General features: G+C 39.7%; 1 protein-coding gene across 1 annotated transcript in view; it reads right to left on the bottom strand.

Moving 5' to 3' along the window:
* The window catches only part of epha6 (eph receptor A6), a 63,162-nt gene that overhangs the window by 27,334 nt on the left and 18,333 nt on the right, over positions 1–17,495 (bottom strand). The window contains exons 3-6 of the mRNA XM_042416717.1: positions 15,344–15,472; positions 14,440–14,589; positions 14,188–14,349; positions 13,670–13,898 (exon numbers count right to left, since the gene is read on the bottom strand). Coding sequence (XP_042272651.1) covers positions 13,670–13,898; positions 14,188–14,349; positions 14,440–14,589; positions 15,344–15,472 — 670 coding nt within the window. The remainder of the gene's footprint in view (positions 1–13,669; positions 13,899–14,187; positions 14,350–14,439; positions 14,590–15,343; positions 15,473–17,495) is intronic.

Genomic DNA, 17,495 nt, shown 5'->3' with positions numbered 1-17,495 from the left:
CATAGTAGGCCCGGGCCTCTCCACAACTGCTCACCTCTGAGGCCCCCTTGGTGCGGACAAAACAACTTGGAGCTCAACGTTCTAAAGATAGTGGAGATGGTTGTGGATTTCAGAGGGAACGCAGCTCCACCCACCCCCGTCACCTTGTGTGACTCCTGTCGACACTGTGAAATCCTTCTGCTTCCTGGGAACCATCATTAGCCAGGACCTCAAGTGGAAGCAGAACATCAGCTCCCTCACCAAGAAGGCTCAGCAGAGGATTTACTTCCTGTGGCAGCTGAAGATGGTCAACCTGCCAAAGTCAGTGATGGCGCACTTCTACACCACCATCATTGAGTCCATCCTCACCTCCTCCATCACCATCTGGTACGCTGCTGCAACTGCCAAGAACAAGGGCAGACTGCAGCGTATCATCTGCTGTGCTGAAAAGGTGGTCGGCTGCAATCTGCCATCCCCCCAGTAGATCATGGCCGACCCCGCCCACCCTGTATATAAACTTTTTGAAACGCTCCCCTCCGGCAAGAGGCTGGGGTCTGTCAAGACCAAAAAATCACGTCACAAAAATAATTTCTTCCCATTTGCAGCCGGCCTCGTCAACAAGGCTTGGGACCCCCACTGACAGGGACTCTACCCCCCCAATGGACATTACATGTTATATTAATGTAACACCCCATAATCTCATATTTGCACATCTGTGATCTTTATCTAACATGGTATTATAGTATTATTATTATTGTTATCATTATTATTATTATATTTTTTTACCGTTACGTACCACAATGACACCAAGGCAAATTCCTTGTATGTGCAAACCTACTTGGCAATAAACCTGATTCAGATGTTGTATTGTTTCTAATGCAGGTAAAAAAAAAATCAAGCTATTAACATACAAATAATGTATTATAAAAATGCAATTATAGCCTGCTTACAGTCTAAAACCTCCATCCACTTACTATATGGTCCATTCTGCTGACCTAAGAATTCTTCGGTTTTCCAGCCATACCCCGGTTTACTTTCCTACCTCATTACTTCCTCCAGTTCTCTCCCGTTCCATTTTCCCATTTCTTTTTTCTTTTTTTTTTATATTAGTTCAACCAGCTCTCCTTCCTTATCTCTCCAGTTTTCCTCCAACTGTTTTGCTCTGCCACAATTTTCATCTTTTCTTGATTTTCTCATCTTTCTTCCAATATTTTTCCTTTTCCCGTCTCTCCTCCCGCTTTCCTCTCCTTCGCTTTTTCCTTAAAGCTTATCAGAAGATGCCAAAACCATTGCAGATTGGCTCCTTCTTCCCAGACCTATGTCAGCAGAGAAAGATTTAGCACTAATAGTGAAGTTATTTAATTATTTTTTAATATTCTGGGATTCATTTCACTGCAGAGTGATGTGTGTCCGAATATATGTGTGTGGATGGTGTAATAATTTCAAAATTAGCAAATAAATATGCAATATAAGACAGACAATGCAGAGAGCAAAAAAGATAAGGTAAGGTAGGGAGATTCAATCAAGACTTCACGGCAGACAGCCAGAAGGTTTATTATGATTTTAATGATTTTAGCATTCTAATATTTTCCCCCCAGTTAGAGCTAGAAAGACACTGTGGTGAGCCATCTCAAAATTTTATCTTCCTCAACTCATCAGTAACAGTCCATATTACATAAGCCTTTTATTGTCTAATGCATTATTGCCTCCATCAAGAAACATCACCACGATAATTCCGCTGTTATTAGGCCTTTTTATTCTACAGTGAAGTTTCATAGTATGTCACACAGTCATGCAGTGGTGGAGCTTTTAATTGTAAGTATACCAAATCTAATAGATTCTAATGCAGACCAACTGTATCTCTAGTGTCCTTATGCACTGTATGTTTGCTTGGGAGACCCCTGGGAGAGTGACTGTTGAATGAGTTTCAGACTTCCTAGGCTAAACTGCTGTTACTTGAGTCTACCTGAGGCTAGAAACTTGTCAGAGTATTATAGTTGCACGATTCAGCTCACTTGTTTCAATCTTTGCTAATAATTCATTGCTAGAGACGTGTAGAAGTGCGGTCTGTGATGCCAGCCTGGAATATTATTTTGAACAAAAACAAATTGGACTGTTATGAATATATTTCTGCTTGTTCCCATTGTACACAGAGATCGAACTAGCTGAAAATGGTTTGATTAACCAGTGATCAATCAATATGAAAGAGTGGAGCAAGACTCATCTGTTTTTCCCAGCAATCTGAATTTGTATTACATAAGCTTATACCATGGAAATGGAAAATACTTTTTTTTTAATGGCTCACAAGTTTCTGTGAATTGTATGTTAGGACACCTCTGTAACTTCGCAGTATGCTCCTGATGGTGTCTTGTCATCACCATGAGGTTGCCAGGCAACTAGCGGAGGCTCCAGAAAGTTACTGTGCCCAGCCAAGAAATTGTCATAGCCGCAACTCACTTGTCGTTTACTTAGGTTTACAGATTAAACAAACAAGATATGGCACGTTACTTAGTGAGCTTTAGGATGCTGGTAGGTGGATTTTGCTATCTCTGGCTGGGGCCAGGCTCCCTCTGTTTGGAGTCTTTGTGCTAAGCTAAGTTAACCAGCCTGGCTGTAGCTTCACATTTACTGTCCAGTCATGAAAGTGATGTTGATCGTCTCATCAAACTCTCAGCATAAACGCAAATAAGTGTTTTTCCCAAAATGTCAACTATTGCTTTAAGTTTGCAATTGGATGTTTCTTAGTGCTTGTATATCCCGCTATGTTTTGGAAAAGCAGTGATCAAAGTTATGAATGGGAGAGAGAATTAAAATTTTGAAAGAGATGATATATTCGGAGCCCAGGAGTGGCCATGGATAAAAAAACCAAGTAATTTGTGCTTTCCATTTAGTAATCTGTGCTCTCCATTTAATAATTCGTGCTCTCGATTTAATGGATTTCACCCTCATGCCATTCTCTTGTCTGGCGTACACCCTCACTGTGGATGTGTTGGATTTAATAAGGTTTTATTTTGATCTTAGACTAAGATATGTGGATATACTTTAAGCACATCACTGTGTTATTTCTGAGATCCTTTGCAGAGTGTAGAATACAGGATAACAGTTTTCTGCCGTAAATACTTTCATATCCCTGCGGATGTCATCCAGTTCATAAAAACTCAGCTTCAAGGTTCCTCCCTTTCTTCCTTCCTTCCATCCATCCATCCATCCATCCATCCATCCATCCATCCATCCATCCCTCCCTCCCAGCTGACATTGGGCAAGATGCAGGGTACACCCTGGACAGGTTGCCAGTCAATCATAGGGCTGACATATAGAGACAAACAACCATTCGCACTCACATTTACACCTTTGGGCAATTTAGAGCTGCCAATTAACCTAACCTGGATGTTTTTGGTCTGTGGGAAGAAGCCGGAGAGAACTCACGCAGACACAGGGAGAACATGCAAACATATATGTCTAGATTGTGTATTATATTCTCGTAGTACATCCACGGCTGTGGAGCGCTTCCTGGCTGCCTTGGATCAAGCTTGGCTTGGATCAGTACTTCTTCTTCATCACTTTCTTCTCCCGGCTGACTGTCAAAATAGTTACATCGAGAGCACAAATGATTAAATCGACAGCACAAATTAATCACTCAAGAGCATGAATTACTAAATCGAGAGCGCAAATTACTTAACTGAGGGCAAAAATTACTAAAGCACAAATTTGTTTTTTTTTTTCTTCATGGCCCCTCCCGGGCTCTGTAGATATGCAAGGTGGACTGAAAATAAAACATACAAGAAGGAAAGAGACACAAGGAAAAAACTATCTGCATAAGTAGGTAGACATAATTGAGTAAACAGATATGGAAAAGTGATGAGACTAAAGATTGACACACAGACAGAAATCCTCGCCAAAATCAAGTTGCTGCTTTAGCTCCTAATGAGAAGAGTAATTTGTTACCCAGCTTCCAATTTTGAGACACCTCATTCACTTGGATATTACTTTCCTCCTATGCTGAGCTCCTGCCAAAGGCAACAAACACACAGATTCATTTGAATTTCCAGCTGCTCCCTGCTCTCTGGTATAAGCTGCTGAGATCACCTTCAGAAAGCAATTACAATACTCATACCACTATTTCCATCAAAAAAGTTTGAAAATGTCTCCCTTACACATGCACAGACACAGACACATAATGAGATCCAATTTATCAGTTGTTTGGCTTTTTGCCATGAAAGGCATTGTTATTCATGAAAGGAACAGTACTGGCACAAAACATGTATTTCCAATACAAACCAATACTGCTGCACACACAAAACATCACAAAACATATAACAATAATGCATATTTTCTTCACCATTGAATAGTTTAGTAGTTTCCTTGAAGACACTGACATCACTGATGTGCTAGATATCCATCCCAAGCCAAACATCCTCTTTGACTCTTTTTAATCTGATTTAGCAGTGGTTATTTCATTAAAAATCACAGCCTAGTTCACAGCAAGTGACTAATATTTAATTCTGATCACTTAAATGGGAAACATTATGCTTTTTCTGATATTTATATACTGTTATGTTGGATATCTATGTCAAACATGGTCAAAGTTTCAAAGGTTGAAGCCCAGGCTTCAACCTGCTCTGAACGCTTCATTTGTGATGTCTTTTTCTTCTCTTGGCAAGGAAGAAAAGAACACATGCCCATAAACAGTCGTCTGTTCCGTAGCCTTGGTTGCAAATGTTGTCACTAAGGTTTCTCCATGTGTTGTTTGCGTTGTCCACTGATATTTTGGCTCAGATTCAGGCGCGAACATGTACGGATATATTTTAGATGTTGACATTTCAAGTGAAGGACGAGAAAAAGTAATAAAATCCTACTACTATAGTTTGTTTCATGGTTTGTTGACGTAGTCTCCCAAGTGGCCGGAAGTCTTCCAGAAGCTAACCAAACAGAACAGATTGGGCTCTCTGGGAGGCTTAACAGAGACAGGAACTAAAATAGCCTGTTTCAGACAGAGGCTGAACTGAGGGGCTGCATAAAGGTCATTATAAGATAAATTTTTTCAACTGTAAATCATGCAAAGATATTCCACTTGAACCCCAGATTAAAAATATAGACATGTAAATGTGCATGATATGTTCCCTTTAAATCTGCATTGATACATTTTTTAGCCACATGGGGGAAGCACAACAAGCTGTCCACACAACACTGACATATTATCTATGGTGCAATGACATTGGTCCGATGGCCCATTATTCCGAAAACCCAATAGTTCGAAAAACTTCCCATTGGACCAAAAGCCCATAGTCTGACAGCCCGTTATCCCAAAAACAAAAGCCCACTGTTTCAAAGGCCCGTTGCTCCGAAAATACACACTCTCCCTTGACGTGCAAGTGATTTTAAACCAAACCATGATCTTTCCCTAACCCTGACCAAGTGGTTTCTGTACCTAAACCTAACTAGACCTCAACCACAGTGCTGTCACACCATAAAACATAATTATTTCTTGACAAGCATGTCAAAATACACTAAGATATTAAGGGCAAAAGACGACAGGTAGTCTAATTGGAACGCCTAACCATAAATAATGGCAGTGTGTCATTGATTATTAGACACTGATCATGTTTATTACCTTATAAAACAGACTTTTTATGTATTATTGAGGTCTTCTGCTAACTTTGGCATCATATTTCACTCAGTAGAACTCTGATTGAATAAATCAACAGTTATAAAAATGTGTAAACTGTGTTGTTAAGGCATTATCTGGGAAACATCAGGTTTATTTACTTTACATGGAGCTAAAACCAAATTATATTAAATGTTCGGACATTTTTTGAACTATTGGGGTTTTGGAATGATGGGGCTTTGGGCCAATGGGCAGTCCCCTTATCTATCACCTTATAAAATTTATTTGGCAAACATTTTAGTAAAACAGTTGGCTTCTTACACTTCCATTAGACATGGAGCAACATCAGCATTTATTTGGAGTCATGTTTGTGTCCACCTGTGAAATGTCAGAAAAATATGAACTCTTTTTGCTCTGTTTTGGTTTGGTCAACTCCTGAGTGACATATCTGGCTTTTTAGATGCTAACTGCTCCATTCCATCAGCTAGTAGCTACCTGTCTGCCATTTGGTAGTGGGCAGGTAGTGTGCAGCAGATTTTTAGAGCTTTTTTGCTGAATGCAGCTGCCTGCTGGAAATTATGAGTTGATGAGAGCATTGTGAGTGAATCAAAACAGTAAAGTTGCAAGCCAGAAAACCAAAACAATTAGCTGAAAGATGCTATTTAGCTCTGTAGAGCTGAGGAGAATTGCAGAGTCAGGTGATAATTCTCTGGATTTGTCACCACAAGCAAGCCCTTTCAAATTACATAGTCATTTGATCCATTGTTAGTAAAACACCATGCACTGATTAAACACTGACCTCAGGTTAGGAGCAACACTTAAGAGTGATGGAGATATAAGTTTCAATAGATCAACTATAGAGGCTCGGTCAAATAAAGTGCATCACCTGCGCATTTGCAGGAATGTAATGACATGCCTGCTAAGAGATTTTGAGTTGTTTGGGTGCGTAGAGTTGGAAGTTTTCTCTTGGCTTTACGTTGTCAGAAACAGATGGAGCCAGAGACTGTGTTTACCCTGGTCTCTCAGCTTTGATATGCAGATTGGAAGTTCACAGAGAATGAGTGATGCTGTAGTCTGGGTGAGCTGCGTTAGAGGCCAGAGTAAACACAGTCCTTAATGGACAGGAGACGGGCACAGTGGCTCAGATACAGTTAAGAGAATGTATTGATTTCCGCATTTCCCATTCCACTTTGCCTGAATTTGAGGTCATGGGTTTGTAGTTTTCTAGCCAAATCAATCCTGAGTCTTGAGACACCAGAGGTCGTCAGTGAGCAAGCTAAGTATGGTCAATTTCTGGAGAACATGGAGTGGTTACGGAAAAAAGAAAAAGGAAAAAAACAAACTGACCAACTTCATTGTGGGACTCGAAAAATCTCTGTTAATTTGCTTCTTCACCATTCAAGTAGCCTAATAAGAAGAAATTATTTGTGCTTGGTTGATATCAGCTCTAAGAAATAGTACATGCGCTGTTAGCTGCAAAAACTGACATTCAAAAGGTTTTGTTGAAACCAAAATATTTGAATATAGAAGATTTTTTTCAACTATTGACTGTAATCACTTAGCCTTCTGGTGGGTTTTTTGGTCTTGTCTGCATCTTTATTCTGATTCAAACCAAATTCCAAAAGACATCTCTATTAGCTTCCCCCCAGCTCAGTGCTTCCTTTTGAATATGATGGCGTGACGAAAGGATGTGGAACAAATAGCATTAGCACTATGATGTTGCCTTATCTAGGTCATGATATAACCAGCCTATCTCTGAGTAATCCTCTTGTGGCTGACACTGAATGAAAGGAATAGAATAATAAAAGCACTCGATTGAGATGTCAAAACAGTCTGGCAGAATGCTATCGGGGTGGAAAGCAGGGTTTGATAAGCGCTGATGCCTTTGTTTAGGCAGCTGGGAGGGAAAGATGGACGTGTTAGCGCGAAGCTGTGCTCATATTTGGGAGCGCTGGGGTTTTCCCTATTCTCTCATTCTCTCTCTCTCTCTCTCTCTCTCTCTCTCTTTCTCCATCTCTCTCTCTGTCTCTCTCGCTCTCTCCCCCTCTTTTGCTCTTTCCCCATGCTGCCTCTCAGACAGCTTTGATCACAGTACCCTTTGAAGCAGTGTTCCAAAATGAAAACGAGGAGAAAGCAGAAGTCATCGCAAGTTCATGCCTAAACTTCCTGCAACTACTTGCAAAGTGTACATCTTAATCAGAGCATGAGCTCTGCTCTGCAAGACCTATGGAAATTATTGATGAGAGTAAATAATTGGCCATAAATCATTAATTACAAGGCAACAATGCGTTCTTACAACGGATCGCCTCTTCTAACCTGAAGTTATTGAGTTCAACGATGCCATTTGAGAATTCAACAGCTGAATATGCTTTAGATAGATAGATAAAATGTCATTTCTGAACCCAGCAATAACTACTGCACAACAAAACAACACAGCACAGCAGTATCTCTGGTTTCCTTTGCTCAGGATGCTACAACAGTATTTCAGAAAAGGGTGAATCTTAAAGGAACGGCCATTTTGGGAAATATGCTTGTTTGCCTTTGGTCAGATGATAAGATCGATATCAGATTCATGTCTGTGCGTCCAGTGCAGAGATAACTCTGGGAAATGTTTAGTCTACACAAAGACTGGATGCAGGGGGAAAACTAGTTTAGCTCTGTCAAAAATGAAAATGTCTAACAGTTCCAAGTTTTATTTGCTACAGATTGGTCACTCTTGTAAGTATGGGTACACCAACCACGTAGGTAATTGTGTACAGCTCTGTATCACAAGCCTCTGCTGCACTCTGATTAATTACCATTAATGCAATGATGGCAGTTGCCCATGCGTAAGTGATCTGAGTTTTTAACTCATTTAAATTATGATTGTGCTTCATTACATTTATCTGTAGTTGTTTGTATTCCAAGTGGGAGTACTGAATGTGGACTGCTTTAAGAAGGATGTTGTTGCTGAACTTGTGAATTTATTGCTGCTGTTCTGTTTTCTGTTGAAGATACTAATTTACCAGTTTTTAGTCGGTAGCTAGTTCAATATTATATATGTTTAGGGCTGAAATGATGAGTCAATTAATAATTTCTGTTTACTGACAGAAAACTAAACAGCAAACATTAAAAACAAACATTCACTGGTTTGAGCCTCTCACTTGTGAGCATTTTCTGCTTTTTTTTTTGCCTTATGTGATCTAAAACTAAATATCTTTAGGTTTTGGGCTGTTGGTCGAACAAAACTATTTGAAGATATCACCTTGGGGTTTCGTAAATTGTGATAGGAATTTTTTCCCTATTTTCTGACATTGTATAGACCAAGCAATTAATTAATGAATCAAGAGACTAACTGGCAGATCAATCGATAATGTAAATAATCCTTTGTTGCAGCCCTGTATATGTCCAAGAGGAAAATATATTTACCTCTATGCCACGATAGCTGCTTAGTAATCAGTAAGTGATTGTGATTATTAATAACAGAAAACTGGTATTTAAAAGAAGCAATATTTATATTTTTGTGTAATACAGCATTTCTGGAAATGCTTTACAGTATGCATATTCACATACAGTATTATTGTACAGCATTCAAATGCTTAGAATTGCTGTGTTACAATTCCCCTATAGTCAAAAAGTTCATCTTTATCTGGTGACTCTGTGCTCTCTGCAAGGAGCTGCATGTGTACTGTTATTGTCAATACTGTCATTACAAATCCCAGTAGTTTTAGGGAGTTAATAGCCAGTAATCACAAATTCAAGTGTGGCAATCGTACCTGATCATATGAGTACTGGAGTAATTATTTAAATGTTTGTGTAAAATGTCAGTGAGACTATTGTGTCAGTGGTACAAATCACCCTAAAACATCCTCAAATCTCACTGAAGTCAGCCCTGTTAGTGGGGTGATAGGACAATGATATGAATTTGTAAACCGTCAGAGATTTTGCCATACCGTATACCAAGGTAGCTGTCCTTTTAATATCTCTTAGAGCATTGTGGGTATTGGGTTATGTTGCAAATCAATAAGCAGTAATGTATATCTTTGGTGTTTGGTGATTGGTGTTTAATTTACAGGATTATCTGAAAACAGACATTTATGTCTAGTTATTTCATCCATAAATAATTGATTTATCAGAAAATGGATTATATCACAATGTACATTAAAATAGAGGATTTTATATTGTACGTTCCTACTGTAAACTTGGGATGTCTGCTTGTCAACTTGAGTTTGTTGGTATGAGAATACTGTGTACAGTAGGTATGATTACCATCTATGCTCACCAACAAACAGACACACATCATTTTCAGTTCCAAGTGGGTTAATGCCACATGAGTTACTGACCTATTCATTGCAGTGGCTGTCAAGATCCCCCTGACACTGTTGCAACTACAGTACAAATGAGAGCTAGCAACTATTGTCAGCCAAAGGGGATGAATAGGGTGTATAGATGTAGGACATAGTATACCCTATATATGAGGGACACCATGAGAGTGCTGCTCCTAAACTGCCGTCTCATCTGTAATCTCTCCTGACAGGCTTCTGTGTTGTTTAACTACATATTTGAGATAGAGAGTGAGCGAGAGAAAAGATAAATAAAAAGTAGATAAAAGAGAAGCAGATAAAAAGAAAAATTACACCCTGGGAGCAAATGAAGAAGATATTACAGCCTGTCCTACATATCAGCTATACTAATGACTGCTGGAGTTCTCTTTGTAATAACCTGAGTTACTGCATCACCACAAGGGTAGTACATGAATTTCACCCCAACCAACTGAGACTTCTGTAAGGGCTTGTGTCTATATAGTGTTTTTTAGAGCACCAGCATCTTTTTTTCCAATTGTTCCCAATGAGGAGTGTAGGAGCCTAAAAGCAGTTTATTGATGCTTGACTGATTAGCATGCAATAATTTAAGTTCATGCATAAAATAACAGTACTTTACATGGTTCATTAATTTAGAAGGAATATTTACAGTATTTTAGAGGTTGATGTATTTATGGTTTATATTTGCAGTAATGTGATAAGTTAATTGTTTGAGTCCTTGCACTTAAAATGAGCAAGAAATCAAATGTGTGTAGATAATTTAAAATGCATAAAATCTCATTTATGGGAAGAGGTGATTATCATTGTTGCTTTATAGTAACTGTGCACCTTTACTTGTTTTTGGATATTCTCAAGAGACGAGAGTTTGTAATCTCAAGGCAGTCAGGCAAGAGGCAAATGGACCCATCCAGTTTTTTGACCTCTTTCTTTGTTTTTTCTCATTAATGATTCTTGCTTGAATTTCATTCAGTAATTTGATAACCTTGGAAATGGACAATTGTTCTGTTAATTTTTTGTGTCAAAATAAACAGTTCAACTTTACTGAGTGGTCCTGTGGATTTTTTTGGTGTGGATAAGGACGAGGGGAATCATTGGAGTGTCAAGCTAAGTCTTCATTCATTGTTCAAGGATTTTGATGACTTTGTCAACATGTAAGTTAGGTATTTATTACACCCACTCTATGGAAACATAAAAGAAGCCGCCACTAGTTCAGGGACACTCAAATAAAGAAAGTATTCACAACAAATCACAACAAACAAATGAACAAAAGAGCTCTGGCAACTGCAGTTCAAGCAGGACTTTCCTGATGCTGGACAAAAAGAAGACACCGAAATGTCCAAGGATGATCATCAGTTCATTAACATGATGTCTTAAACCTCAAAACTTGTGGATGGTCATTACAGTGTTTGCCTTCCGGCAAGGAACAAGTCATTTTGCATGCCGAACAAAAGATCAGTCATGGAGCAACGTATGTTGAATTTACGGAAAAGATTCTCTAGAGATGTGGTGAAACTCCACAGTGCTGAACACGAGCCAACTGAGGGGCGGACATGGTATCTGCCTCATCACGAAGTCGGACATCCAGTCAAGCAAAAACTGCATGTGGAGCAAGCTTTCAAGGAACATCGCTGAACAGCTCCTGCAGGGACTGGACCTAATAAGCTCACTAGTGGGGGTCCTTGTGCGGTTCTGACAAGAGACCATGGTGGTTGATGTGGAGGCCATGTTCCACCAGGTCAGAGTCAGCAATGAAGACACAGATCTCCTCAGGTTTCTCTGGTGGCCTCCAGGAGCTTGTTGAACACAATATGTTGGTTGGACATCCGATGTTGTGCCAAAGATGGTGTTAACATCAAGCTGCCAAAACAGTCAAGGAAAGATTTTATGTTGACAACTGTCTTAAGTCAGCTACTGTTGAGGACACAGCAATTATCCTTTGCGCTGACTTGAGGAGCATGTAGGTGAAACAGCTTGGAGTAACTCAGCTCAATTGCTGAAGAGGAAAGAGTGCAAGGATTTCAAGATATGGACTTGGATGAAGACAACTTGCCGATGAAGAGAACATTGGGCTAAACCTTCATTCATTGGAAACCTACAAGGAGAAAGCGTATGTGGCAGCATGCGGCCACCTAGAGAAAAAAGGCTGCACACAGTGTCTTTTTTCAGAGCACTGAACTTTTCAGAAAGGTGCTGGTGTCATCACTGTCGCTCCTTTTCAGGCAACCAATCATATATTAGATGGGGTGGGACTCATCACCCTGGTAACCAAGAAAATGGAGGAGAAGCTTGTTATGGTGATGTCTGGCTATCCTGAGTTTTTTGATATGTTAGACAGAAACTAAGAAAGAAAAAAGAAACTGCACGATTGTTGCTGGTGAGTGTTGTCCTTTTATCACCCTATGCATTGTAAGCTTGTTGTTAGTTGTATAGTCAATCTTCTGTTGGGAAGTAAGGTACCTAGCTAATGTCAATCTGCATCCTTTTAGATGTTGTCACTTATCTGATTATAGGTGAATGCTGCCAATCAAAATGGAAATACTTGAGGGGCAAGTATAAGAAAGAGAGAAAGGCTGAGAAGGAGAAGAAGAGTGGATGCCATAGTAACAAAACCCATGTGCAGCGTTCATGCTTCATGCAAGTGCTCCCCGGCACCCTGCCAGTGTTTTTCTGCAGGAGAAAAATGCTATATGGACACACGCCCTAAGTCTGCAAAATGTAGCAAGTAACAGTGGGTGCACTTCAATTGTAATTATGCAGTGTAGGTTAATTTAGCACCTGCCTCATGAATGAAAGAAAGAGTTGGGGGAGTTTTTTCAGAAAAGACGAGATGCAGGCTAAATTAGCAGTGAAACTAACAAATGACTGCGATTAGCCAGCTAGTCCCCAGTCTGTCGGCACAGTATAATTAAGAAACCAGGCCAAAGACTATCTGGAGCAACTCAACAGTTTCTCTAACTCTTCCTTAATCTGTTTTTCTGACAATTGGGCACATTTAGGCAATGCTGACATGAATAATTAGAATGGAAGCATCCCAAAAATGAATGTGGATGAATGTTTTCACATATCTGCTAGTGTTGTATTTATCAAGGAAAAAGCAGGCATGTAAATACCAGTAAACTGAAAACAGCTTGATATTACAAGAAATTACTTTCCCATTTGAAGAACATAATTGACAGAGTCCAGATAGGTCCTCATGAGAACAAAAGTAATGATTTTGAAATGTCAGGAAACTCAGGGTGACATAAGCTAATCTCTTCACATTGTTGTAAGATCTCATAGTATAAAAGGATGAGAGACAGCAATAGTGAGAATGAAAAGAGAGGAATAAACAGAGGAAATAGACAAGGAAGAGAAGGAAGGGGGAATAAGTGGAGAGTAAATAAGGAGGACAAGAGAGGATGATGAGGGGAGGCGGAGCTGAAAAGAGATGAAAAGAGATGTGGATGGAAAGGATCAGACAAGAATGCAGGATCTGAGAATGAGAGGAGGGCATCGCAGTTCAGTAAACTCAAGTTCTTGCAGATGATGGGGGAAAGCCCGTGAGATCTGTTAATGTGATGCAATGTCTTTTCTTCTCTGCTCTTCTCTTCCCCTTTTCTTTTCTCTTCTCTCCTCTATTATTGCTCTCTGTTACTTACAAAATGTGTTTGCATCTGCAGCTTTAGTACGCTGTTGGTGACTCTGTATATTCTAAGATTTTGCACACACACACACACACACACACACACACACACACACGCACACACACGCACACGCACAAAAAACATACAAAACTACTTCTCACCCCGGCAGTAGCCATCCATCTCCTCGTGGCCAATACTACAGACGCAGCGGCCCAGTGGTACCAGCCAGTCCCCATCAGCACCACAGTACAATTTGGGTGTGTCCCTCTCTTCTGCGTTCTCCACACAGGCACCCCTAACTTCCACCAGAGAGGAGGAGTCCATATGTGGCACGGTGTCGGGAAACGCCGCCAGGTTCCGTAGAGTTGAAGGGCAGCGCTTGTAGAACACCTTATGCAAAACAGTAAAGTAGGACGTTGAAGAGCTGCCAGTCTTGTGAAAGAAATTAAACTGACAAGTTTTTTTTTTTTTTTTTAATTTGTAAGGGACCATGTATAGTGTTAGACATAAATTTGATGTACTGTATCAGAGTTAGCTTGTAGCTAATTATCATCATGCAGTCCCTTCAGCAGGTCACAATTAAAACATTTAACAGCACAATAACAAACAGCTCAAAGCAAAAACACAGTTCATGGGAGTGTTTCATGCGGATATAAGTCACACCACCCTGTTCACTGACCTTGACAGACACAAGAGCAATACAAGCTCCCACATCCTGGAAGGCCAAGTAGAAACCTTTCTGTGTCACCGGCCCCACCTCCCTGACCTCAGTATTGAGGCGAAGAACACGATCACCTAGATCTGTCTGCGTAAAACTCTCATCTGCTGCTATGGTGTCAACCTAAAATCAGAAACATTTTATTAGCACAGTCTAGTGCTACTAATTGATACCAGTTTCATACATTTTTTTTCATTTGGATCTTATACCGACCTTTGCATAGTCAGTAGGCCGGAAGCGCGTCGCTGCAGGGAGAGGTTCATCTGTCTGCAGGTAGAAGAGGTTGAAGGTTTCCTTACATGTGCCAGACACCCAAGGAATGGAGTTGCAGTCTCTCAGTGTGAAACGCAGCTCCACGTATACCTGAGTTAAAATATAAATAAATAGATGATAAAAAATAACTATACGCTCACTTCAAATCCTATTTCATAAAGCAGGGATATTAAAAATTTAACAGAACGTCTCTACATATTGCCTAAAAGGAAGTAAATTAGAATCTTTGGTCAGAAGGCTATTAGAGATATAAATAATGTTATATCTATAAAAATCCTAAACTTTATTCGTACAGCTTATTGCTTAGATATGATTTGAAAATCAAGTAGGTGCAAACATCAAATTCTTGAAATTAATTATACAAACATAAAAGAAGACTGTACAAAAGTTAAGAGAATAAGAAAGTAATAGTGAAAACGAAAGGATAAAAGACAACATCTGTTTGATGAAATACAATGATTTCTGCTATTTTAAACTGCACAAGCAGGTCATTTGTAAAATCTTTGGCATCGGCCTAGCCATCTTTGAACTTTGACTTTGGTGTTTTAACATATATAGTAACAGATACAGCTCAGTTTCAGTGTAATGAGCTGCTCTCCAGGAAGGAGGAAACCGTGTGCCATCTTTGATTTAACATGGGTTGTATTGACTTTAATGAATATCACGTCCTCACTGTTGGAATAAGTCATATTTTTTGTTACTTTAGATGCCTGATGTTATTGTTTTATTCCTGATAAGTTACTTAGATGATCACCTTCCCTCAAATGAGTTCATATTTTCAACTTCCACTAGTCATTTGTCATTTGTGTCTGAGGAAGTACTGGTAGTGTAATGTGGTTCAGACCCTCTGAGCAGCCTGTCGCTGGATCCATCCAGACCGCAGCCAGTTGTTCTGGTTTGGCTCCATTACATGGCAAACCTGGAAGGTGTGGATAGGTCTGTTCTGTTCATCCATCTCTGTGATAGCATCCCACTGTAAAAATGTAGGAAGCTGTTAAGTAAATTGGTGAATAACAGTTTCCATGCATAGTATTTAGTTAGTTATTTTGTGTGTGAGTGTGAAAGTTTAATGTGAAAAATTGTGACCCCTTGTGAATTGGGGCATTGTCATCCCGGAAGAGACCACTCCCATCAGGATAGAAATGTTTCATCATAGGATAAAGGTGATCACTCAGAACAACTTTGTATTGATTTGCAGTGACCCTTCACTCTAAGGGAACAAGTGGACCCAAACCATGCCAGCAAAATGTAGGGGTCAAGCATTCAGACCTGTACCGGTTTTTCCTTTAATTTGTCACCTGTCTGTATATATTCAGTAAGATACCAGTAAATTGTTTTGGGTGGGGGGTCATTTGGGTGAATTTATCCTCTTAGAAAGCAGTGATTTATGGATTGGTGTGAGTGACAGGGATTGACTGAAATGTAATTCTGTATGTAAACATCCAGTTATATTAGCATTATATTGTCATGTGTTACATTAGTGTTATATAGGAAAGTATAATTTTAGTATGTGTTAGGCTGCAGATTAAATATACTAATATAGAGACTATATATTAGATCTATTTGGAGATTACAAAACACACACCGATGTATGAACATGAATGATCTGTTTTCATAACATGAAATGTCCAACCTGTGCACCTACTGTTGTGGTGGAACTTCATTTATACAGAAACATGACGTTTGAGAGACACTGAGTTAGTTTCACCAATGTTTTCAGGCTGTTGCATCAGCCAGACTCTCATTTGTCTGCTCTGCTTTAACGGTGTGATGATCACAGGTTCAAAAGCCCTAACGTTTATTGACAGAAGCTCTTTCTTACAACTCCTGTGGCATTAAATGAGTAGCTGAGCCTGTGTCAGTTGCGCAGCTGGACACGGCTGTAATTATTTCTCAACAACATGAGATACATTGGAGATGCAGCAGGTGTAGTTGATTCTGTTCGGAAAAGGCCATGGCAGGGGGTTTTACAGCATGTGAAATCATATGTATGAACTATATTAATTATTCTGCAAGCAAAATGATTAATCATTTAGTCAATGAAAGAATAAAGCATATTAAATTTATAATGGACACCATACTGTGGAGGTTGAGATGTTCAAAGCCCATGAAAAACAAATCCACATTTATAATTCTCCCAGATGTTATCATAGGTAGTGTCCTAAAGTGCACCCAGGGACACCTGCAGTGACCAGTTAACCACAGTGTCCGCATCCAGCGGCTGATTCATCCAAAGGACGCAACCATCAAAAGGTGCGTCCTTCTGTGGAGCTGAAAATGCTCCTCCTGGTGGTGCATTTGTGCGTCCCTCATCAACAAGTACACCCAAGATCTACATGTTGAAATGTGTCACTAAGCTACAGAGAGACGTCCATTAACAGTCAACAGTGGAACTCACTGTGATTAACAATAGACTGCTAACAAGATCAAAATGTGCAGTTTATGACTGTATTCAGTCATTTAAAGCTTCCAGTGTGTTTTCCAGTGCTCTATTTCATATGACACACTCATCAGTTACTGAGAACTACCTGAACACAAATACTGGATAAGTACAGTGCTGCTGTGTGATATTTCCTGACTTTAATAGTTGACAATGATCATCTGAGCCGCGCCATTAAACAAGTAGTGGTTGCTCAATAGATTATGGGATACCACCAAGTGCTCTAAAGTAAACTGAAGTTGTGATCTCAGAATGTGAGCAAAATAAGTCAACATTTTACAGTCCACATGTGAGATGGGACAGGCTGTGTCAGCCCATTATAATGTGTGTGGTCTGGAAATGCAGACATAGATTTCCACTGAGGGGATGTCACCATCCAGTAAAAAACTCCCACATAGGATACACTTGACTTGTGTAAACTCGCTATAAACTCCCCCTGAAGTCTCCTCGATCTGAAACATCATCCATCATTGCTGACTTTAGATGATTTCCAGGTCACAGACTGGAGGATGGAGGACTGAGGATGCGAAGAAGCATAAGCAGCAAAATAGAAAGT

The sequence above is a fragment of the Thunnus maccoyii genome, chromosome 1 (genome assembly GCF_910596095.1).
Source record: "Thunnus maccoyii chromosome 1, fThuMac1.1, whole genome shotgun sequence".
NCBI classification, from domain to species: Eukaryota; Metazoa; Chordata; class Actinopteri; order Scombriformes; family Scombridae; genus Thunnus; species Thunnus maccoyii.
This window is presented reverse-complemented; position numbering and strand designations above follow the sequence as displayed.